The following is a 20,423-nucleotide window of genomic DNA, read 5'->3' as shown; positions in this document are numbered from 1 at the left end:
TCGATTTGATATCTGTAGAAATAAAGCTCGTAAACGTGAAAATATATTTGTAAGAAAAATGTTCGTGCGCCTGCATACGATTATTTTTCATATAAATGTATATTATTTTCGACGTTAGTACGAGGAAAGTATTAATTTTGAAGTTTCTGCTTTTAGAAAGAGAGAGTGACCGATTCGATTCGTTCAAAGGTCCGTTTTTGTTGACAGTCCATCTCTCGTTGTTTTATGTTGGTTTACGCCAACGACAAATACAGGTATAATTTTTTAACGATTTTGATGAACGAGATCGCTTCAAACATGAATATTCGAATGAAAATACGATTCTTCCGAACTTTCGAATACGCGCTTCGTTTTGTTTGAAAAAATCGTGTCAAAAAATGATGTTTTCTCGACAATAATACGCGCATAAAGATAAAGGTTAAGGTTAATTTTAAAACATTTAAATTGTCGTTGTAGCAAAGTCTCGTTACGCACACGTAATTTTGTCTCTTTTTAAATACATACAAGGGGCTCTTAATAAAAAGAGAAAGATAACATTAGTATGTAGCTAATAGCTTAAAAGACACTCTACCTATTGTTTCTAGCAAGCAACGAAAGAAAAACTAGTCGAGCGTGATAAATTGTTATTACTACATGTATATATATACCACGTACAATTCGGAGAATTTGGAAAGTCTTGTAGTGAAAAGTATTTGTAAATAAACAAGAGACGATCGGAGAGATCGGCCTTGGCACGACTTTCCCCCATTCGTCGTCCTTACTAACGTGTGTTAGTACGCAGTATTCGTTCCTCCAAGCAGCTATCTGGACGTGTTTTATCTAGCCAACGAACGACTCTGACAACACTTGCATCGTGTAAGTATTATATTTCTTAAGTATTTCTCGTAACTTAATTTACATTGATAATCCAATTGGCACTGGATATAGCTTCACTCAGAATGATAAAGGCTATGCTAGTAATGAAACTCAAATTGCACGAGACATTCATAACGCTTTAAACTTTTCCCAGAATAATAATTTTTTTGTTATTGGTGAATCTTATAGCGGCAAATATGTACTTACACACACACACACATTTCAATATTGACGAACGCAAACTTAAGATGTTCATTGAATAATTTAAATGTTCGTGACAAAATAAAAGCGACAAAGAAATTGATATATATATATATTTTTTTTTAATTTGTTTCTTATATATACTGATATACGTTGAACATTAGATATACAGAACGTATACGTTGGAATACTGTTTTTAGCAAACAATGTATGTTTTACTATAATCGATCAAAATTTTTTAACTTATTTTTGTATTTTTCATTGTTTAATTTTTTTTTGTTAAATCAATGGATAAAAAATCAAATTTTATAACTCTTTCCAGTACAAGTTAGAAATTTCCTGAAATATGGAAAATGATATGGGAGAGTTTTTTTTTTACGTCGAAAGAATATCGTTTACGAATGAAAGTGTAATAAATTAATAATCGTGTGACTTTAATTTGGCAGGTCTTACGTTTGATCGAGTTTTCTTAATAAAATAAAAAAAAAAGACGAGTAGGATTTATTCTTCTTTTCGATTTTCTTAAAAAGCTATGCGACTTTATTGGCAAAGCTTGCAACATACATTCTCAGCAAATCATAACAAACAAACCAACAATAGTTTCCATTATCTACGAATATTTTTTTTTTTTTCTTTATCTCGTCGATCGAAAATACGTAATATACATATATACGTATATATGATGTGTGTATGTATGATGTGGGTGGGTGAGTGTATGTATGTATATATGTATGCATGTATATATACGTATGTACGTATTTGTTTTGAACGTCCTTCATCCTCATAAATCTTGCTCGTTACCTATGTTATAATATATTGAAAATAACAACATATGAAATTATAAATTAAAATTGACAATAAAAAATAATCAATTTTAATCCTCAATCCTTGAGGCTCGTTCAAGGTTTGAAACCACGTAGGTCGTGTATGTAAATATGCGGTCGAATTGTCGATAAAGCAATTATGATATTATACATATAATAACTATCAAAATTATAAAATCAGTCTGATCGCTTTTCGATGATTAATTATTATTATTTATAAATCTTCGATCTTTAAGGTCATTAGTCTGTCGATCTTAAGCATCATCGATATATGTGGATAGTTATTCACAAATTATTAATGCTATTAACAACGATATGAATGATTTGTTATCATATTTTATTTTGCAAGTAAAAAAATGAGCTTCCTATGGTACGGCAAAAATGCTTCGAATCTCAAGAAGCGATTTGTGAGTTTTATTTGTCAGGCCTCGCTAATTGGCCCAATCCTTTATTCAAATTTGCTGTCTTTTATTCTGGCGCAAAAATACATAGAAAAATGTCATATATTCAACGCTTTCTTATTACTTTATGTTTTTATCTTCGGCAACGCTCGATGGACGAGTAGTACCTATTTACTTATTTTACGAGTATATACTTCGTATATCAATCGTTTTCTTTCCTTCACACACACACACGCGCGCGCACGCACGCACGCACGCACGCACGCACACACACACGCGCGCGCGCGCGCACACACACACACACACACACACACACTTTTTCCATTTTTAAAAGCAAATGATTAACGGACGTATCCGTTAACGATCAAGCGATCGACGCGATTCTAGCGTGCTAATTTTATCGGAGTGGTGCTACTTACAGATCTGTTGAACGAGTAAAAACGTACAAAATGTCGACAGATCGATTCTCGACATGATGATCGAGTGAACATCAATCGACCATATCGTAACCGTGATCCTGAGCGTGATCGTCACAGAGTTCGATCGAGAACTTACGATTTCGGCAGTGTTCGACTATAAAATCGATACAATATTATACGTAATATTATGGTACGGCATAGTTATCTTGTGGTCAAAGCGAGGAAGAATCACGTGTCGTGCAAGACGGACGCGTTGAAACTTATCTTTTTATTATTCTCTCTTAAGTAAATTAATTAATATTTTGGAAAGTTCACTTCGCGAGGTGGTTCACCATTCTCGACCATCCAAATGCTTCCGCTTTTGCCCATACTCAAAATATGAATCAACGCTTTGGCAACGTGCTCCGCTCTGGAAAAAAAAAGAGAAAAAAAAAAAGAATTAGAAAAAACAAAAAATATCTTGTATCGAATACGTATCCACTTGGGAATATATTGTTGATGAAAATAATAAATAACTATATGTATCATTTATCAAATTCATTTCGATTAATTATCGACACTTATTAATTTTGACTCACTTTTGCGGAACAGAAGAAGCAGTGTCTCGACTCCAGGCGTCTTGATATCGCGGCGAAAGTAACTGTTTGCCAACATCCGCCACCAAATTACTGTCCGTGGCGCTTGGACAAAGTGCCATCACTTTGACGCCCGTTAGCTCCACGTGATACTGATCCTATTTGCAATAACGAATGTTACATTAAATATATCTAACGATCGAAATAATAAAAATGATATTCCTCATCTGTATTCGGATTAAACTTTCCATATCGACGCACCCCAAATGCTCTGGTAAGACTAACGATTGCCGCCTTTGTAGCCGAATAGATGGGCACGCTGACGTAGGGGTTGATACTGATATTACTTCCGGTATTTACAACTATACCACCCTGTCCACCTTTATCCGTACCCATAAATCGTTGAGCCAAGAGAGTGCCACGTATCACACCGTTCTAAAGATTTCAACAACGAGATACGCCGTATATAAAGTTCCTCCTTATATATAATTGACGCTTTTGATTGTTATTTAAGGGAAAATATTCACTTACAAGATTGATGTCGACTTCGAGTTCCCAGAATCGATCATTCATTATACCGGCATTATTGATGACGATGTCGATATGTCCAAAAGCAGCGATTGTTGTTTGAAACGACGCTGTGAAAAGAGATCGTTAAAGAGAAAAATCATCCATGGCACATTTCTTTCTCATGAACGTGACGGTGTTACCTTCGAATTGTGGATAATCTGTGACATCGCATTGGGAGAATATTACTCGATCTTTTCCATATTTCACGGTCAGTTCGTCAGCCAGTTTCTCGCCTTCCGTACTGTTTATATCACAAATCGATACCTGTGACAAATCGATAGAAAGATCTGATAAAACCTAAATGATTACAGAAATGAAGAGAGACATTACGCTGTTTCCAAACGTCCTCTCACTTTCTGTTAATTGTCCGTCCTCCTAAATACAGTATTATGGACATACAAGTATCTACAATTACGATTGTATTCTCGGACTTCTAACTATCTTCACAGATATCAAGAATCTCTAAAAGAAACAAATATCGTTATTCGCTGACCTTGGCTCCCTGATTCAACAACTCGATGGCGTAAGTTTTTCCGATACCGGAAGCAGCCCCCGTTACCAGGGCAACTCGCCCTTTAACTTCCATCCTTCGATCGAGTTCCTAGTCCTGAATCGTAATGCCTCTCCCTAAACAGGGAAAAACAAGTGTACAGAGAAGCACAGTTTATTATATATGGTATAATATTGTGGATCAATCCAAGTCACTTGACAATGAACTTGGCTGCGATAGATTCGCGTTGCTCGGCCTTGACAATGCTTGCCGCATTATCGCGGGTAACGAGATATCGATTCGTAACTCTGGATTTGATTCTCGACGAGTTGATTTTGCTGGTACTATCGAACGTTTCGATTTATCGTGAAAGATAGAGAGCGCGCCGTCATTCAGGGTGGAATGGAACAAAAGCACGTACAAAAGTACTGCCCTCCCCCCCCTCTCTCTCTCTCTCGTATTCACCCGCTCACTCCTCGCGTGTGTCGTAAGTAAGTACATGAGTCACTGAATTTAGTTTGAAAGCGTCGTTTACCGCACTCCTTCTTTCTTCGTTCCTTCCCGTTCCATGCATCTCCCACTGCGAATCCCCTACGAGGTTTTCATATCTACGTATGTACGAGAGACGTAGCGTGCGTGCGTGTGCGTAAGTCTGGGTTGATACACAAGTCGAAGCTCTAAGCGCTTTACCACACGCACCACATGTCAAACATAGCGCGTATACAAAGTTCTTTGCCGGTTTGACACGTGTATGCCCCTTTAGAATAAGATTCGCCGATTGAGAGATCGCGTATCTTTTCCCTCGTTTATTTTGCTTCGTCTCGTCGTAAAAAGGAGAACATATTGTTCGTTTGGTTCGCGTTACAATGTTGGAAAAAAAAAAAAAGAAAAATATTTTCGGAGATGAAAAATCAAATTGTGTCATTTTCTTTCGATCGAAAATAAATATAAAAAGATCGATTTAAACTCTATTTAAACGTTAATTTAAACTTCACTCGGATGAATTTGATTCTTCCGTAAAGGTGAAAAAGGGAAAACCTCGATAAAACATCTTTATAAAGAAGAAAATGAAATAAACGAGGAAAAAAATTAAAGGAGATAAGGTAAAATCGAAGCAATACACAAAACGCAATTTAGTAGCACGAGAAGTTCCCTTTTCGTTATCTTTAGAGAAATTTTATACCTTCAAAATCCCGCTGGCTCTTCCGTCTCGAGAAGCCAAGATAGAGACTGGAACGAAAACGAAACGTGTCTCTCGATAGAGTACGCGCGTACACACGCACGTACGCAGAATATGCGCGCGCGCGTACAGAGACGAAAAGAGGAAAAGAGAAAGAGAGGAAGAAACAAACACGCACGAGTATCGAGATTCCAGGCTTCAACGAGGTGTGGTTGGTGGTCGGGTTCCTACTGGAAGATCGAGACTCGCCTAAATTCCCTCGGCAAGTGAATGCGCACACACCCTATATAGCTGGATATTGATTGGCGCGGGGTTGCGTGCCAACTTGTGACGCACGTGTGTGCGTGTACGAGCTGCGTAAGCGACTCGCGCCCTCTAGACAGCCCTTAACCTTCCATCCAATGCTGCTCCTCCTCCCTGTACCCCTCGGCCATCCTAAAGTTAGGGATTCACCATTTCGAAGGGGGAGAAAGCGACATCGACCCCGCCCTTGAAACGAGAACCTGCCACCTTCATTTTCGAACGCAAACCTTATTCGTAAGCTCTTTGTTTCGCTAAAGTGGAAATTAATATTTTCAATAATCATAAATTTGTTCGGTTTTTTTTTCTTTTTCTGATAAACGTAGTAACGTTTCACGTACATACGTGAAAAGAATTTCTTAATTCGAATGTAGTTTGATCCGTCTCGCGTTCGAGGAGAATCGATTGAGAATTGATTTTTCCATTGTAGAAACGAAATGAAATATCGTTGGAACGTTTGAAATTGGAACGTTTCAACGATGATATTTTTCTTCGAATGAAAATACGCGTCTGCATCCGCGTGTCCAACCTTAGGAAGTTTTTAGATCGTCCCGAGTCGGCCACCCTCTCTCGTTCCATAATTTACTACCTAGGAGTGGTAGAAAAGAAAGGAAGTAGAGAAAAATAAATTTCTTAATTTCTAAATGATATTTATTGAAAATGGAAGAATTGCAGTCGGAAGTACGATACGAGTCGAATTCGATTAACGATTCTCTCTCAGCCGCGATCGAACGATCGATCGAGCTAGGAGTAAAATCAGGCAAACTCGAATGTGGAAATTTTTGGCCTTCGTCTGTCATGGCCGCGAGTCTCCGCGGTTACGTTTGGACAGGGTTTGATAATAACGAGAGCGAAGAGGATTCGAGGGAGGAAGATTTGAGAGGAATTTTTCGGCGACGAGGAGGAGCAAGTAGAGGAAGACCAGCACGAAATCCATTGCTAATCCTCCGGCCGTTGCTTTCGTCGTTACCAGGTCGACGACTCGGTTCAAGGCCACGAGCCGATGGACAATTACGTCAGGATGACGCTCAGGAAGCTATCGTTGCTCAATCGAATATTACGAGACGTCGTTTTCGTACTGCCGCTGTTCTTGCACTGAAACAGTGCAAGAGAAAACAGGCCGCCAGAGTGAGGAAGTGCGTTTGTCTCCCCTCCAATTACGCCCTGGTCGAGTTCCCAATTGTCTGGTCGGAACTTAGGTTATTTTTTCAGGCTATTATCTAGACCGACCTAGCGGCGTGGACTTGGATTATCTCTCCATAAGCTAACATAGATATGCATCGAATGATGATACGTGCGAACGGGGATACTCGAATAATACACCGAATAATATCTATTATACAAATAAAGAATATCTTGGAGCTTTTCTCTTTTTTCTTCCCTTCCTTCTTTCCTTTTTCTTCTTGTTCTTGTTCTTGTTCTTCTTCTTGTTCTTCTTGTTCTTCTTCTTCTTCTTCTTCTTCTTCTTCTTCTTCTTCTTCTTCTTCTTAAAAAGGACAGTGCGCACGATCAACGAACGATTTACTTTCAGAGCGAATCGACAGCTTTGCGACGGTGCCATCAGATGTGCCAAGGACGAGTTTTTTCCTGTTCATCGAGCCATACTTTCCGCGGTTAGTCCTTACTTCAAAGCCCTCTTCACCAATAGTCTCAAGGGTGGAAAGAGCGAGACTACCGAGGTAGTTATCGACTCGGTACCCAGTGAAATCTTCGCTCTGATCCTCGATTATGCTTATACCGGCACCTGCAACGTTAACGCGGACAACGTAGAGCAGCTCTTACCTTTGGCAGATCAGTTCGAGGTCCTTGGTGTTGTCCAGCTCTGTTGTCAATTTCTCTTGCAAGAACTCAAGCCGGACAATTGTTTAGGTATGCGAGGTTAATGCGACAGGATTTTGAATTAAACTGAAAAAAAATGTTGATGGATCCTAACTTCTTTCTATACGATTGTAGGAATCTTCAAATTTGCACGTCACTATTTCTGCCGGGATCTCGAAGAGAAAGGCCGAAGATACATTCGTCATCACTTCAAACAAATACTTTATGAGAGTTCAGAGTTCAAGGAATTGCAGTCGGAGGAATTGGAGTCAATATTAGAGGATGACGAACTCAATGTGAAAAACGAGGAGATAGTATTCGAGGCCGTTAAAACCTGGGTCGAGTATAAAGTAGAGGAAAGGAAGATTCACGTGGCAAAGTTGTTGGAATGTATCCGTTATGGATCAATGAGTTACAATTATTTCGCTGATAATGTCCTCAATTGGAAACTCATTCGGGAAGACGAAGTAGGTAAAATGCAAAGGGAATAAACACGTCCGAAATGAATTTGAAACGTTTCCATTTTATTTTCCTTTTAGACCTGTCAACGAACATTGCAGTCGGCAAAAGCTTACCTAACCGAACAAGACAACAAACAGAACGGAGAAATCGACATGAAGAACCCATTGTCGAGACCACGAGTACCCTACGAAATCCTTTTTGCGATTGGTGGGTGGAGTGCCGGTTCACCGACTAGTTTCGTCGAAACTTACGACACGAGGTAAAACTGGTCACATCGTCACGAAACGATTGGCCGTAGTAAAATAAAGAGAAGATCTGGAGAAAGAATGAAGGGAATGAAAAAAAAAAGGGAACGACAAGGATTGCGAAGAAAATATCTGCGTAACCTATGCCTTAAAAATCATATAACACCTTTGTATAAATCTCAACTGTGTAAACTTCAGAGCTGACAGATGGTTTCTATCAGTAAGCACGGATCTGACGCCACGAGCTTATCACGGGATCTGCGCTCTCAACGATCTCATCTATATGATCGGAGGATTTGATGGGAACGAACACTTTAATACCGTCCGATGTTTCGATCCAGTGACGAAGGAATGGCGTGAACGAGCTTGCATGTACCATGCTAGGTGTTACGTTAGCGTTTGCACACACGGTAAGTTACGCGGAAGTACAAATATCGAGTAGCCCGAACAGAGCCCTCCTTTTTTGCAAAAGGTGGCAAGATATACGCATTAGGAGGGTACAATGGAAGAACCAGAATGAACTCGGCCGAACGATACGAGCCACAGAAAAATCAATGGGAGATGATTCCGCCGATGAATCGACAACGCTCGGATGCCAGTGCGGCTGCACTCCGCAATAAGATTTATATCGTCGGTGGTTTCAATGGTCAGGAAATCCTCGACTCCGCCGAGGTCTACGATCTCGAAAGCAATCAGTGGAGTTACATTCGATCCATGATCAGTCCTAGATCCGGTGTCTCGTTGGTTGCTTTTCGAGATAGTCTTTACGCTCTGGGCGGCTTCAACGGCTTCATTAGGCTAAGTTCCGGTGAAAGTTTCTTCGATATTCGAAACCCGAGCGATAATTAGGTTGTCCTTTCTACTTTTCTCTAGCCATCTCCTTGATCTCCTTTTAGGAGAACGTTACAGTCCTAACAACTCCGAGGATTGGCAGGAAGTCACCGAAATGTTCAGTCCGCGAAGTAACTTTGCTACCGTGATCCTCGACGATATGATCTTTGTCGTTGGAGGTTTCAATGGTGAGTCAAAGAGTCACTTGACACCTAGATCATCGACTTTAATGGTCGAAATGAGAAATAGAATCTTTACCAGGTACGACCACTATTGCCTACGTTGAGTGCTACGATGCGGATAGCAACGAGTGGTACGACGCGTCGCCGATGAATCTCAATCGAAGTGCACTCAGTGCCTGCGTGATATCGGGTCTCTCAAACGCACGAGAGTATTCCTACCTCAGCAAAGTGCGAGATCTCGGTCAAGGTAGGACTGGTTTATTTTATTTTATTTTATCTTCCATTCCCCTATAACCTTTTCCCTTTCTTATATTTTTTGAATATTCGAGTTATTGTTAAAAGTATCTCGTCGATATCCAGGACAAGCGACTTCGAATGGTCGTGGAAAACCGGATCAAGCTGGAGAAGGTCCTGCCGAGACGAACGTTGCTATGATCATAGACGAAGCGGTCGGTATGGATGCTGCTGGACCTATTGACGGTATGGCCGAGGGTGCTGTTGCAAATTTTCATGAGGAAGACGACGAGGCGCCAGAGGACTTTCGTAACGTCGAATAGCACGGAACGCTATCCTTTCTAATTATTTATAATTATTTCAAGAAATTAAAAAAACGCACGCGCATACCTCTCCACACACGCACACACACGAACACACGTGCACACGCACGTACCCACCTACACACACACACGCGCGCACGCACGCACGCACGCACGCACGCACACAATCATATCGTTAATAGGAAACAAAGCAACATTTCTACAAATGAGTCAAAATCGAATAACTTTACAAATTTTTATCCATCAATCGATTTAACAATTTATCGTTTTAGCCAATTTTTTACGCGATATTGATGTTTTTTTATTTTTTTCTTTTTTCTTTTTTTTTTTAACGTTTGTAAAATTTACAAGAAACACGTTAGTTTCATGCGTGTATATACGATTTTAATTTCTCTGATTATCACGCGTGTCGATGATTTTTATCTATAGTGTTTCAAACACATTTATTTCGAAGATATAAAAAACGAAATGGTGAAAATTATTTCGAATTTTTATTCTCGCACGCGTATCTTCCGATTCTGTTCGTTATCGTGATTGTTATGTAATCAGAGAGAGATTTAACTCTATTAATAAAACTATATAAATGTGTCTTTCTTCCTTTTTTTTCTTTTTTTCCTTTTTTTTTATATAAAAGTATAGAGTAAGTTGAAAATAAAAATCAGGTTGTTGGGATGCGGTCGCTCCCCTTCATTAATAAATCGAGATTTTATATTAATCTATCTCTTTATGTATAGATTTATTTCATTTTTTCTCATATGTACTCATATATTATGTATAGTGTATACATTGTTACTTCTTCATTGGTGTTTCTCCCTTAACGACAAACTTCTTTACTTCTTCTTGTGCATCTCTCTCTCTCTCTCTCTCTCTCTCTCTCTCTCTCTCTCTCTCTCACTCTCATTCAAGCTCTCTCTCCAATCCCTCTCGCACGATACACGATCTTATTCCACAAAAGCATACATAGTTGCATTGACAAATACTTGCTGATCTCATTGATCAAACTCAATTTAAAAATACACATTAGTCAACGGACGAACGAATCAGGCGTGTTTTCTCTTATTTTTCTTTTTTTCTTTGTCCATTATAAGATTTCGAAAATGATCGAACATAATGTCGAACACGCCGATCGTTTGTCGTTCGGTCGATTTTTGTAATTAAAAAATGATGCGACAATCGATGCACATATGCTCGTAAAAAAAGAAATCAGATTAAAATTGATGACGCGCTCGCTCTACTGCCGAGAAATCCGTCAAGTAAATCCTTCTAAAATTGCGAATGTAAATTTTTTTTTCACGGTTAAATGATATAACTACGTGTGCTTATATACATATACACACATGTATATCGATCGATCGATCGATTGATCATTAGAATCTATCGTTAGATCGTGTCTTTGTTGGCAGTTTTCCCAACTTTGTCCTCGTCAAAACGAGATTTTAGAAAATTTGTGCCACGCGTACAATGATAAGAAACTAAAAAATACACAAATCACGTATATATATATATGTACATACATACATATAAATATATATGTACATGTGTGTGTGTGTGTGTATGTATGTGTGTATACACATATGGACTTATGTAAAGTTAATTCGCAAGGTACACGCATGTTAATTCTAGATACGATTACAAATGCAAAGACTCATGTACGAACGAGTAATCAATTAGGACTTTGATGAAGATTCCTGTGGCACATAATTTCACAATGAGTAAATGGAATTATGTCTCAAAGATCATTTTCCAACATTACCTATGTTTTCTTTGTATTTTTCGATTTCGAATTTTTTCTTATTCTTTTTCCTTTTTTCTGGCAGTCACCGTATTTTTTCTTACAATGCAATGCAACGAAAAGAGAGCGGTTTGCATTTCGTCGAATCGAGGAAATGAAATTTTCGTTTACGCTCCAACAAATTCATTTATAATAATCGATTCGCTCACATAATTAATTAATATGTAATTATCGTTATTGTTAATGCCTCTTAAAAATCGTCAATAATTTTTTATCATAGATGATCGTATAATAATTATCTTTCTCTCTTCCTTTCTCTCTCTCTCTCTCTCTCTCTCTCTCTCTCTCTCTCTCTCTCTCTTTCTCTCTTTCCCTCATACACGCATAAACACGCAAAAACACACACGTGCATTTTCTTTCTCTTTTATTCTTTTTTTTATATGGGATACCAGCCCGTTGAAAAAGGAAAAAGGAAATATGCTGGGTTGCAAAAATTACTTAATCTATCGTAAAGAAATCGATCAAAATTCGCGGTCAATTTCCACTGGGTTGAGTCTCTGTTTCTGTTTCGTTAAACATTCGCGATAAAAAGGAACAATATATCATCACGCATCGAATTCACCCGACGCTTCTAATATTAGGTTAAAAAGCGGAACAAATTGATCTTGAATATGTGTGTGTGTGTCATATAAATGAATAATATTGACTGTAGAAGAAAGAAATGAAGATTTCCATACTTAGCACCAACGACTTAAGAGTCTTGTAAAGAGTCTTAGCGATAATTAATTAAAAGTTAATTATATGATAATGATCGACAAGCTACGACGATGATGTACACTACGACGCCATTTCATTTTTCTTTCTTTATTAATTAATTCTATATATGTTTTTCTTTTTCGCTTTCTCCCTCTTTCTCCTCTCCCTCTTTCTCCCTCCCTCCCTTTCTCTCTCTTTCTGTTTCTCTCTCCCTCTGGCGCGCGCGCGACTCTCATTCCGACGACGATTGATCGATCGTATAATAGGCGTATTTCCTTTTGTAGAACGTCCGCTGGTCGAGTTATTTAATTAATTATAATTCTTCGTAGATTGTTACGAGCAATTGAGATCTAGTACTGGAGGGATTTCATATACCTGAAACGTTTTTTTTTTCTTTCGTTCCCTTTCTTCTTTTAAATACGTTTCCATTTTCTTCGCACGCAAATAGAACGCCCTTTCATCTTCTTTTAGCGCGACTTGTATTCTTCGTTCGCAAGCTCGTTCGTCGAGCTCATTTGCGTTAAGCTCCTTCGAAAGTTCTAATCGAATTATGCACATTTTCTTCGTCGTGCAACACCAACGAAAATCGCACGAACATAATACTCCAATTCGTGTTGTCTTTTCTATATTCATTTTTTTTTCTTTTCGTCCATCGTCCTTTTTTTCGTTTTCTTATTTGGATCATCCATCCTCTCTACACGCACGGGACGCACTCACACTTATCTGAGGGTAACAATTGACATGCGTTTCATAACTTTCCTAACGACTAGACAATACGTTCTCTCGCATTATCTCTTTCTCTCTTTCTCTCTCTCTCTCTCTCTCTCTCTCTCTCTCTCTCTCTCTCTCGCGTACTTTTTATTTTATATTTTATTTTATTTCTTTTTATTTACTTTTTTTTTAACTTTTCTCCTTTCTTTTCTTTTAAATATGCGGCGAATCGCTGACTCTTACGATGAGAGTTACCCGTGACTTCATTGACAAAAACTTATAGGAGAAATTATATTTGAGGCTTCAATAAAAAAATATAGAATGAGAATTACGGAACTACGAATATTTATTGAATACAACATTCGATTAATGTCGTGAAAGTTCGCGTCTATGTTTAAACGTTTAACGCGTGTATGAAAATTATAATCATTATGTTATATTCACGATGAACTCTTATGTTAGTTTGAGAGTCAGCGAAACATCGTCTACATACGTTTTAATACGCGGCAAGTATATCGCGACGAATGACGCGAGTTGATATCTTGAAATTTCTGAAAAGAAACAAAGAAGATAAATGGAAAAGAAAGAGCGTACGGAAAAGAAGAAACGAAAGAACGTACATTGCGACGCACACTTGCCCGACCAATTGACCAATCTCGTTCGATGGTCTTACAATTAATATAGGTATGTATGATTTTTCGTCGCGATATATCGATGAAATTGGCGTTACGAGGATCCGTCGATGATTCTCGATAATTTTTGTTCGTGATTTCTTTTTTTTTTTGGTTTTTGTTTTCTTTCCTAAAAATCTTCGATCGATCTCGAACTAGGCCGAAAGATTTTCGAACCGATGCGACCGTGGGAAAATCGTTTATTTTTAAAATGTAATCGTTTTTTTTCTTCGTCGTTAATCGAACTACCTAATCAATAATCATGCGGTGTCTCTCATACTTGTGATCAGAAACGGACTAGCTATTGAAGAAGCGACGATATCGCGCCGTTCTCTCTCTTTGTCAATCTCTTCTCTCCCTCTCTCTCTTCCTTTCTTTACACCAAGATACTATCATATATTCTTCATTTCTCTTGTCCCTTTTTGTCGTTTATCATTCTTTGGCTTCTATGACTTAGAGTACACATCAGGTCATGACCGTACTCTCATCCGCGAATGAAGCTTTGCCCGTTCCTTATCTGAAATATTTGAGACCAGCAACGAGGAGAAATTTTTCGATGAAAAGCTCGGAGTCAAGGACGGCGATGTGAGCTGCTCGACCGATCAGAGCGTTAGCTGTCGGTGGAAGCGCATGATGGACATCGTATCTGACCAAGCTCACACCGGATGCCGACATCACGGGATAGAGTATATTATGCACCATCTCGCGATACGCTGCCCCTACAAATGAGAAAACTCATGAATTCGGTTAAATATAGTACATAGATAGACACATCTATATATTTGCGCGCGCCTGTATATATAAAATACTCGATTGAGAGAGAAAGAAAAAAGAGGGAGATATTGGAATACCTTGATCGGACGGATCACGTACGGCAGCCTTGCAGAGTTCTATTCTCGCCGAGTGAAGCGGCACGTACCGATCTTGGGCGCTTCCGCACAAGAGTACGTGCTTGAATTTTTGCAAATTGCTCTTCTGACTCAAACGAAACATGAAGGAACGCCTGACGTCTGGCGCGTCCTTCATCGCCAGTTGAAGCAACGATCCGGACTTTTTCCATTTTTGCATGAACCACATACCTAGTGATATATAAAAAAGATGTACAAAAAGATGCGCGCGTGCGTATACATCATACATACATACAAACATATATATATATATATATATATATACAAACATTATATATACAAACATATATATATATGTTTGTATGTATACTTTTTTTCTAACGACATCGATGTCAGTATTGCGCGTTGCAAACCGTCCCCGTTTCAAGTATAATCTCACTCACCAGCGTTAACCAATCCACTGGTATTATAAAGAGTGCCTAAATGGGGTCCGCTTAAACTAAGGAAGGTATGCAAACGAGGAAGTAGTGGCCGAAGTTGTGGTCGCGTTAAAGCACTCCGTATGATGATGGTCCCCAGAGAGTGTCCGATGAAGCTCACTTTCGTTGGATTCAAGCCCGATATTTCAATGTGATGACGAATCTCAGCCACTAATCTATCCGTCATCGTGTCAAAGTCCGAGAAGGTATCTCCCTTAAAAGCGATACGATTTTATTCAACAACAAGATCGTACAACAAAAAGAATGGAGAATATATATGCTAGATGGTGGATAGAAACTTACTTGATTCTTCTCGGACATGAGAAAGTCCAAGTGTGCCCCGGGTAGACCCAATTCGAGATAAGTCTTGACGAGACGTAAATCAGCCGCATTACCATCGAGCCCGTGTACGCAAACGATTAGATGAGCACCTTCCGGCGAGAAGAGGCGATACTCGTCGCTGATGTGGAAATACGGCAAGGTCGAGGCCAGGCTTGGGTAATCGCTAAGAGGCACATTCGATCTTAAAGGTTGAATCGACGACGGGGTCAGAAGGTCACCGTATCCGAAAGAACGGGCACGCTTATGGAAGCGATACTGCGCTTCCTTGCGTTCTCTAGATGGGGTAAGGTAGATAAAGAGAACTTAAAATACGAACGGAAAGGTGGACTGGAGTGAGCGAGAAAGAGAGAGAGAGAGAGAGAGAGAGAGAGAGAGAGAGAGAGAGAGAGAGAGAGAGAGAGAGAGAGAGAGAGAGAGAGAGAGAGAGAGAGAGAGAGAGGAACTAGAAACGGTGAACCAAAACGCCTCGACTCGATCTATCCAAGACGCAGAACACGCCATATTACAGATAGATACATTTTTGCGTTAGTGGGAAGAAACAAAAGATTAAAATTTCGAGAGAGAGAGAGAGAGAGAGAGAGAGAGAGAGAGAGAGAGAGAGAGAGGATCGTTACCGTTTGTCGGAAGAGTATCGGAGGGACCAAGAGCATTGCGAGGACGATCTTCAAAAGCTAGTAAATACACACCTATAAATCCTTCCAGAGAAGCTCATCTGTCGCTTAAACTCCTCCTTGCATTTTTTAAAATTGATCAAGTCGTCCTGCGTGCTCTGTAAAAGTTCCTTGCCTTCTTGGTAACAATCCAAACAGATGTCCCTACCACCACCGTACGCATTTTCCCGACTGCGTTGAGGACTACAAGGTGCAGTCTTATTCCGCTTGGGACTCCTAGTTCTCTTTACCGTCTCGTACACGTGATAAAGAGGATTGTCAATAGGGGCTGGTGGATCACGAAACTCTTCGGGAGGTGGTGGCTCGTCTTGGAACATCTTGGGTGGTGGTAATCTAACTTCTTCGTAAGAATGTTCGACCGGACTACTCTCCTTTGCCGGACTTTTTTTCCTAGGTACGATCTTGGAAAGTTTCTGACGCAACTGTTCACTGGATAATCTTGCGTTTCGCCTTTGTTCCGAGCTAGACGTGTCGCCGCTGCTGACCCAACCTGAACACTCGGACGTCAAGTTGCTAGAGCTCGAACTCGTTGTAGGACTGCTCGGTCGAGTGGACGGCGGACTAAGGGGATTTGGAATGACGGGATGATTGTTGCTAAGGCTATCTTTGCTATCGCGTATCGGCATGCATGGTAGCGAAACGGCGCTACGTGGGACTACGATTTTGTTCTGTGCCACGGGAACGCTGGCACATCTCAGTCTTTTCACATTGGGCGGCTGTTCACCGGTATTTGAAATTTCGGATGATGGCGTTCTGCCGTTCGTAGCCGATATCTCGATCGGGGACTTTATTGGCTCAACCTGGAAAGGATATGTCATATCCAGATATTAGTTTGTGGTTTCGTTTTTTTTTTTTTTTTCCTTTATCGCTTCAGTTCTGACCAAACGGAACAAAAGAATTCGAACCAAACTTATTATTACCTTCAGAATGATCTTATTGTTATTCTCAACTTCAAGGACACTGGTCGTAGGTGCTGGCGGTGGATGACGATACTTGGGCAAAGGCGCCATAGCCGGATCCTGATAAGCCGGAGGCGGTGGGGCGGCCTTCCTGTTCCTATGACCACACTTTCTACCATCCTCGGATGGACGTTCGGTGTCCAAAACGGGAGCGGAATGTGGCCTTCTACCGTGCTTGTCTCTTCTTCTTTCAACGCGCGTTTCCCTTTTTGGTTCGACTTTGAGCGTAATTACCTCGTAGAGAGGCTCGTTAGGCGATTCGATCGTCCTTTTTTCTCGTTGACCTCGCTTCTGTTGTTTCTCCTCCATGTAACACGACAAAGTTACACCGTTCCTTGGCGACTTTGTCACTCTCTCCTCTTTCCTTTTCGTCCTCTCCCTCCTAAACTCGCAACATTCGTTCCTCTCGACCTCGTCGACGAGTCTGTCGGTACTCTTTGGTCTCTTCGGTCGATCAGTCTCGTCGCGAGTACGGCCGCTGATGCCGTTCGTTCGATAAAAGAAGGAATCCGTAGTGGTCGAGGAGTAATTCGATACTCTGTATAACGGTTCCATCAGCAACGAATGACTGCTCGTCAGCGTGGCACCGTTCATCGAATCCTGCGTTTCCCGATTGCGTTGTCCATGGCCAGAGCTAGTTTTCCCGATTGTGTGGTAACGTCGTGATTCCAATCCGTTCGTTTGATTGTATTTACCACCTGTTTGATGTGCCTGCTTTCTGGCGTTACCACGATACGTTATCCTGTCGAGAGTGGCCGTGTGAAGAGGCTGTTGTTCGTGCAAGAAACCATCAACGTTTGCACCGGACTTGCCGAGAGGAAAATTGTTTTGATCGTTACCGGCGAGGCCTTGACGGTTCAACAATCGATGACTCCTCGGCTCCAATCGTATCCTTCTGGTGTCCAAAGAGTGAAAGTCTGAAAGAAGCGATACGCGAGCTCGTCTAAACGTATATATACGCAGATATAGATATTCAAGATGCGACGTTTATAAATTTATAAGCGAGGAAAGAACATGGACAGGTTAAAGAGAACGAAAGAAAGAAAAGACAAAAAAGGAAAAAACTTGAGGATCATACCTTCAGAGATTTGTGAAGATTTGCTTTCGGTATTCAAGCAATCAGCCAGCTGGGCCAAGTCCAACGTTCTCACGTAGGAGGGTACCGTTAGATTCTGTTCGCAGGACTTAGCGGACGGCCGATAGCCAGGGAGTCGAGTGTCCGACGGTAGCTCGGGAAACATCGCCACAAGAAGCGAACCGATGGACGTGGATTGCGGATCGACTTGTTGCCGATTTTGCACCAACATCTGCGTGGATTTGGCACGAGGAAGAGGTATCACCGGTGTGGAACTCAACGATGGGTTTGGCGCCGAACAGGCCTGCTGTTGTCCGGACGGTGGAAAGAGGGTGTTGCCGGACGGTACCGTTGACCTTGGCCTTCCTCTCGACGGAACCGTCGCCGGTGGAGTCGCATTTCTAATTCCGCCACGTTGTTTGGGAAATAATTGCGTCGAGACCGATCTGTATAAAGCCGACGTGCGATTTGAAACATTGAATTATACCCGTAAGTCTCGTCGGGAATAAAGGGTCTTCATTGGCTCGTACCACTCGAACGACCGAGAGGATCGATCGAGAGGATCGATCGAGACTCGAACGGACCTGGGTAATGTCTTGGGCGAAGCCCTTGGCTGCAACGGCGGCATTTCGGGGCCAAGCTGATCGAGAGACTTGCTGTGCCTGGCCGGTAATGTCGAAGGAGTGGTCGCGAAGCGAGCCTGCATCGCTCCGATATCCTGCGCAGCACCTTCGCTTCTCGGCGACCAGATACCCATAGATCTGGATTCCAGAATCGCGGCGATCCCGCAGCTACAGTCGTCCATGCTGGGAACTGGAGGATAACGCGTTCTACGTATAACGTATCATTTCTTTAACGAGAACGTAATATCTTTTTAACGAGAAACCGTCCGATAACCGATCTAGATCGTATCAACCGGACGGTCTTCTTCTTACTACTGTTTCTGTGTCTCTGTTGCATATCGGCATATTGATCCTCGAAGATTAAAGGCAACGAATGAAGATCGCCATCCAATTCCGGGCAATGGACCGGCAACGGAGGCAGCGAGGCGAGATAACGCGATCTTCGTGCGGTCTCGCTCACAGCCTGATACGATTGATAATTTGCATCGTAACAGCCCGCCGCCGACATTCGTGGATTTTCCAGCACGAAGAAACCCTCCGCGAAGCGTTTAACCTGAAGAACGAACGTGCGATGAAAAAATGTGTACGTACGGACAAACGCGTCGCGATATCTTACTCGCAACTGATGATGAATCCTAGCGAGATGCTGATGCACAGCTTCGCGACCAGAAAACGCTTCCAGAAAGTGTTGCCAGAGAACGATATTTTGTGCGCAGAGTTGAGCTATATCCGCCTCTTCCGTGTCCATCATCTGCAATCGAGATCAGACACGACACGTTAATTTTTTTTCTATCTCAACCGGTCGGATATTGGATAGCGAACTAACACACAACCTTGGTGATCTCTTTGTGCGTATTCTGTGCAAGCTCGAGTGCCCTTTGCTGCCAAGAGGGTAAAAGTCTCGCTAGATCGGCCAGATCGTTCAACAGGGATTCCCTAGCGGCTAAGAGTAGTCTCGTCACTTCCTGTTGAACCAACCTTGCGTGTTGCATCCTTGTAGCCGAACCGACGCACCTTGTCGTGCTTTCCTACGATCAACAAAAGGAGGAGAATTCAATCGCATTCGGTTTAAGAAGCAATCAACGAATCGGCACTCGATGACAAACTTACGACGTTCCCGAATGTCGCGTTGTTTTCGCTGTTTGCTGCCGTCTGTTTAAATTGCAACCAAGGCTTTCCACCGCGCGGTGCGCTACAAATTACGTAGACGGATTGATCGCTCGAACGGGAAGATCAAACTAAAGGTGCAAAGAGAAAACTTACCAACTCTGAACATAATGCAGGATGCTTTTCCTGTTTGTTCGCGCGCAAAAATCCAATGTAAGAAACGGAAAAGGATAATGAATAGAGTATCAAAATATAATTAGAGAGAGAGAGAGAAAAACAGAGAGAGAGAGAGAGAGAGAGAGAGAGAGAAAGGAGAACGAGATACCGACTTGATGTACGGCTGATGAAGCGCCACGAGGCAAGCGTGGATCGTGATGGATACGGCGGCGAGATGAAAGTAATCGAAGAGTACCGGGAGATGATAATGGAGGCCCTTCGTTGGCGCAAAGTTTAGCTGCAATGCCCTGAAAAGGAATCGAACGGAGAATAATGAAAGAAAAAAAGCGCGAAAGAGAGAGAGAGAGAGAGAGAGAGAGAGA

At 41.2% G+C, this 20,423-nt stretch overlaps 3 protein-coding genes and 1 long non-coding RNA gene across 10 annotated transcripts in view; 2 read left to right on the top strand and 2 right to left on the bottom strand.

Annotated features, from left to right (window-relative positions):
• The first annotated feature begins 6 nt into the window (after nt 1-6).
• LOC122633472 lies at nt 7-2,843 on the top strand. The gene is made up of 3 exons (XR_006328122.1): nt 7-476; nt 585-855; nt 2,703-2,843. It is a non-coding gene; the product is annotated as an uncharacterized LOC122633472 (long non-coding RNA).
• Nucleotides 2,844-2,949: 106 nt separating this feature from the next.
• LOC122633470 (15-hydroxyprostaglandin dehydrogenase [NAD(+)]-like) lies at nt 2,950-5,827 on the bottom strand. Of its 2 annotated transcripts, none has more exons than XM_043821380.1 (7): nt 5,694-5,827; nt 4,339-4,472; nt 3,986-4,109; nt 3,807-3,913; nt 3,537-3,710; nt 3,279-3,433; nt 2,950-3,109 (listed from the first exon to the last, which is right to left on the bottom strand). In XM_043821380.1, the coding sequence occupies exons 2-7, from the start codon at nt 4,429-4,431 to the stop codon at nt 2,995-2,997; spliced, it is 768 nt and encodes a 255-aa protein (XP_043677315.1). In that variant the 5' UTR covers nt 4,432-4,472; nt 5,694-5,827; the 3' UTR covers nt 2,950-2,994. The 2 variants fall into 2 exon arrangements, with proteins under 2 accessions (XP_043677315.1, XP_043677316.1); XM_043821381.1 differs by lacking the exon at nt 5,694-5,827 and adding an exon at nt 5,519-5,655.
• Nucleotides 5,828-5,924: 97 nt separating this feature from the next.
• LOC122633466 (kelch-like protein 10) lies at nt 5,925-10,710 on the top strand. Its single transcript, XM_043821377.1, has 10 exons — nt 5,925-6,052; nt 6,350-7,014; nt 7,347-7,684; nt 7,769-8,100; nt 8,173-8,354; nt 8,539-8,750; nt 8,813-9,148; nt 9,237-9,359; nt 9,433-9,600; nt 9,714-10,710. The coding sequence occupies exons 2-10, from the start codon at nt 6,476-6,478 to the stop codon at nt 9,908-9,910; spliced, it is 2,427 nt and encodes an 808-aa protein (XP_043677312.1). The 5' UTR covers nt 5,925-6,052; nt 6,350-6,475; the 3' UTR covers nt 9,911-10,710.
• A 1,032-nt stretch (nt 10,711-11,742) lies between these two features.
• LOC122633463 overlaps nt 11,743-20,423 on the bottom strand; it is a 20,299-nt gene continuing 11,618 nt past the window's right edge. For 4 of the 6 annotated variants that reach the window (XM_043821366.1, XM_043821363.1, XM_043821364.1 and 1 more), the window contains exons 5-18: nt 20,214-20,348; nt 20,041-20,070; nt 19,888-19,969; nt 19,611-19,805; nt 19,394-19,528; nt 19,090-19,330; nt 18,739-18,967; nt 18,158-18,600; nt 17,041-17,996; nt 16,136-16,920; nt 15,411-15,723; nt 15,072-15,321; nt 14,632-14,859; nt 11,743-14,499 (exon numbers count right to left, since the gene is read on the bottom strand). In XM_043821366.1, coding sequence (XP_043677301.1) covers nt 14,294-14,499; nt 14,632-14,859; nt 15,072-15,321; nt 15,411-15,723; nt 16,136-16,920; nt 17,041-17,996; nt 18,158-18,600; nt 18,739-18,967; nt 19,090-19,330; nt 19,394-19,528; nt 19,611-19,805; nt 19,888-19,969; nt 20,041-20,070; nt 20,214-20,348 — 4,228 coding nt within the window. In that variant the 3' untranslated portion in view covers nt 11,743-14,293. Of the gene's footprint in view, nt 14,500-14,631; nt 14,860-15,071; nt 15,322-15,410; nt 15,724-16,135; nt 16,921-17,040; nt 17,997-18,157; nt 18,601-18,738; nt 18,968-19,089; nt 19,331-19,393; nt 19,529-19,603; nt 19,806-19,887; nt 19,970-20,040; nt 20,071-20,213; nt 20,349-20,423 lie in introns of those variants that run through there. The other 2 variants (XM_043821367.1, XM_043821368.1) reach the window with 2 other exon arrangements.

Source organism: Vespula pensylvanica, chromosome 12 (genome assembly GCF_014466175.1).
Source record: "Vespula pensylvanica isolate Volc-1 chromosome 12, ASM1446617v1, whole genome shotgun sequence".
In the NCBI taxonomy this organism is placed as follows: domain Eukaryota; kingdom Metazoa; phylum Arthropoda; class Insecta; order Hymenoptera; family Vespidae; genus Vespula; species Vespula pensylvanica.
The sequence above is the reverse complement of the archived record's forward strand: the minus strand, read 5'-3'. Positions and strand labels throughout refer to the sequence as shown.

Excerpts from the sequence above, each read along its gene's own strand:
- LOC122633470 (XM_043821380.1), bottom strand. The coding sequence starts at position 4,431 with ATGGAAGTTAAAGGGCGAGTTGCCCTGGTAACGGGGGCTGCTTCCGGT. Across the intron at positions 4,110-4,338 it reads TGTTGAATCAGGGAGCCAAG|GTATCGATTTGTGATATAAA; the intron begins GTCAGCGAATAA and ends GATTTGTCACAG. Across the intron at positions 3,711-3,806 it reads TCGAAGTCGACATCAATCTT|AACGGTGTGATACGTGGCAC; the intron begins GTAAGTGAATAT and ends TGAAATCTTTAG.
- LOC122633466 (XM_043821377.1), top strand. The coding sequence starts at position 6,476 with ATGGAAGAATTGCAGTCGGAAGTACGATACGAGTCGAATTCGATTAAC. Across the intron at positions 7,685-7,768 it reads CAAGCCGGACAATTGTTTAG|GAATCTTCAAATTTGCACGT; the intron begins GTATGCGAGGTT and ends ATACGATTGTAG. Across the intron at positions 8,101-8,172 it reads AACTCATTCGGGAAGACGAA|ACCTGTCAACGAACATTGCA; the intron begins GTAGGTAAAATG and ends TTTTCCTTTTAG.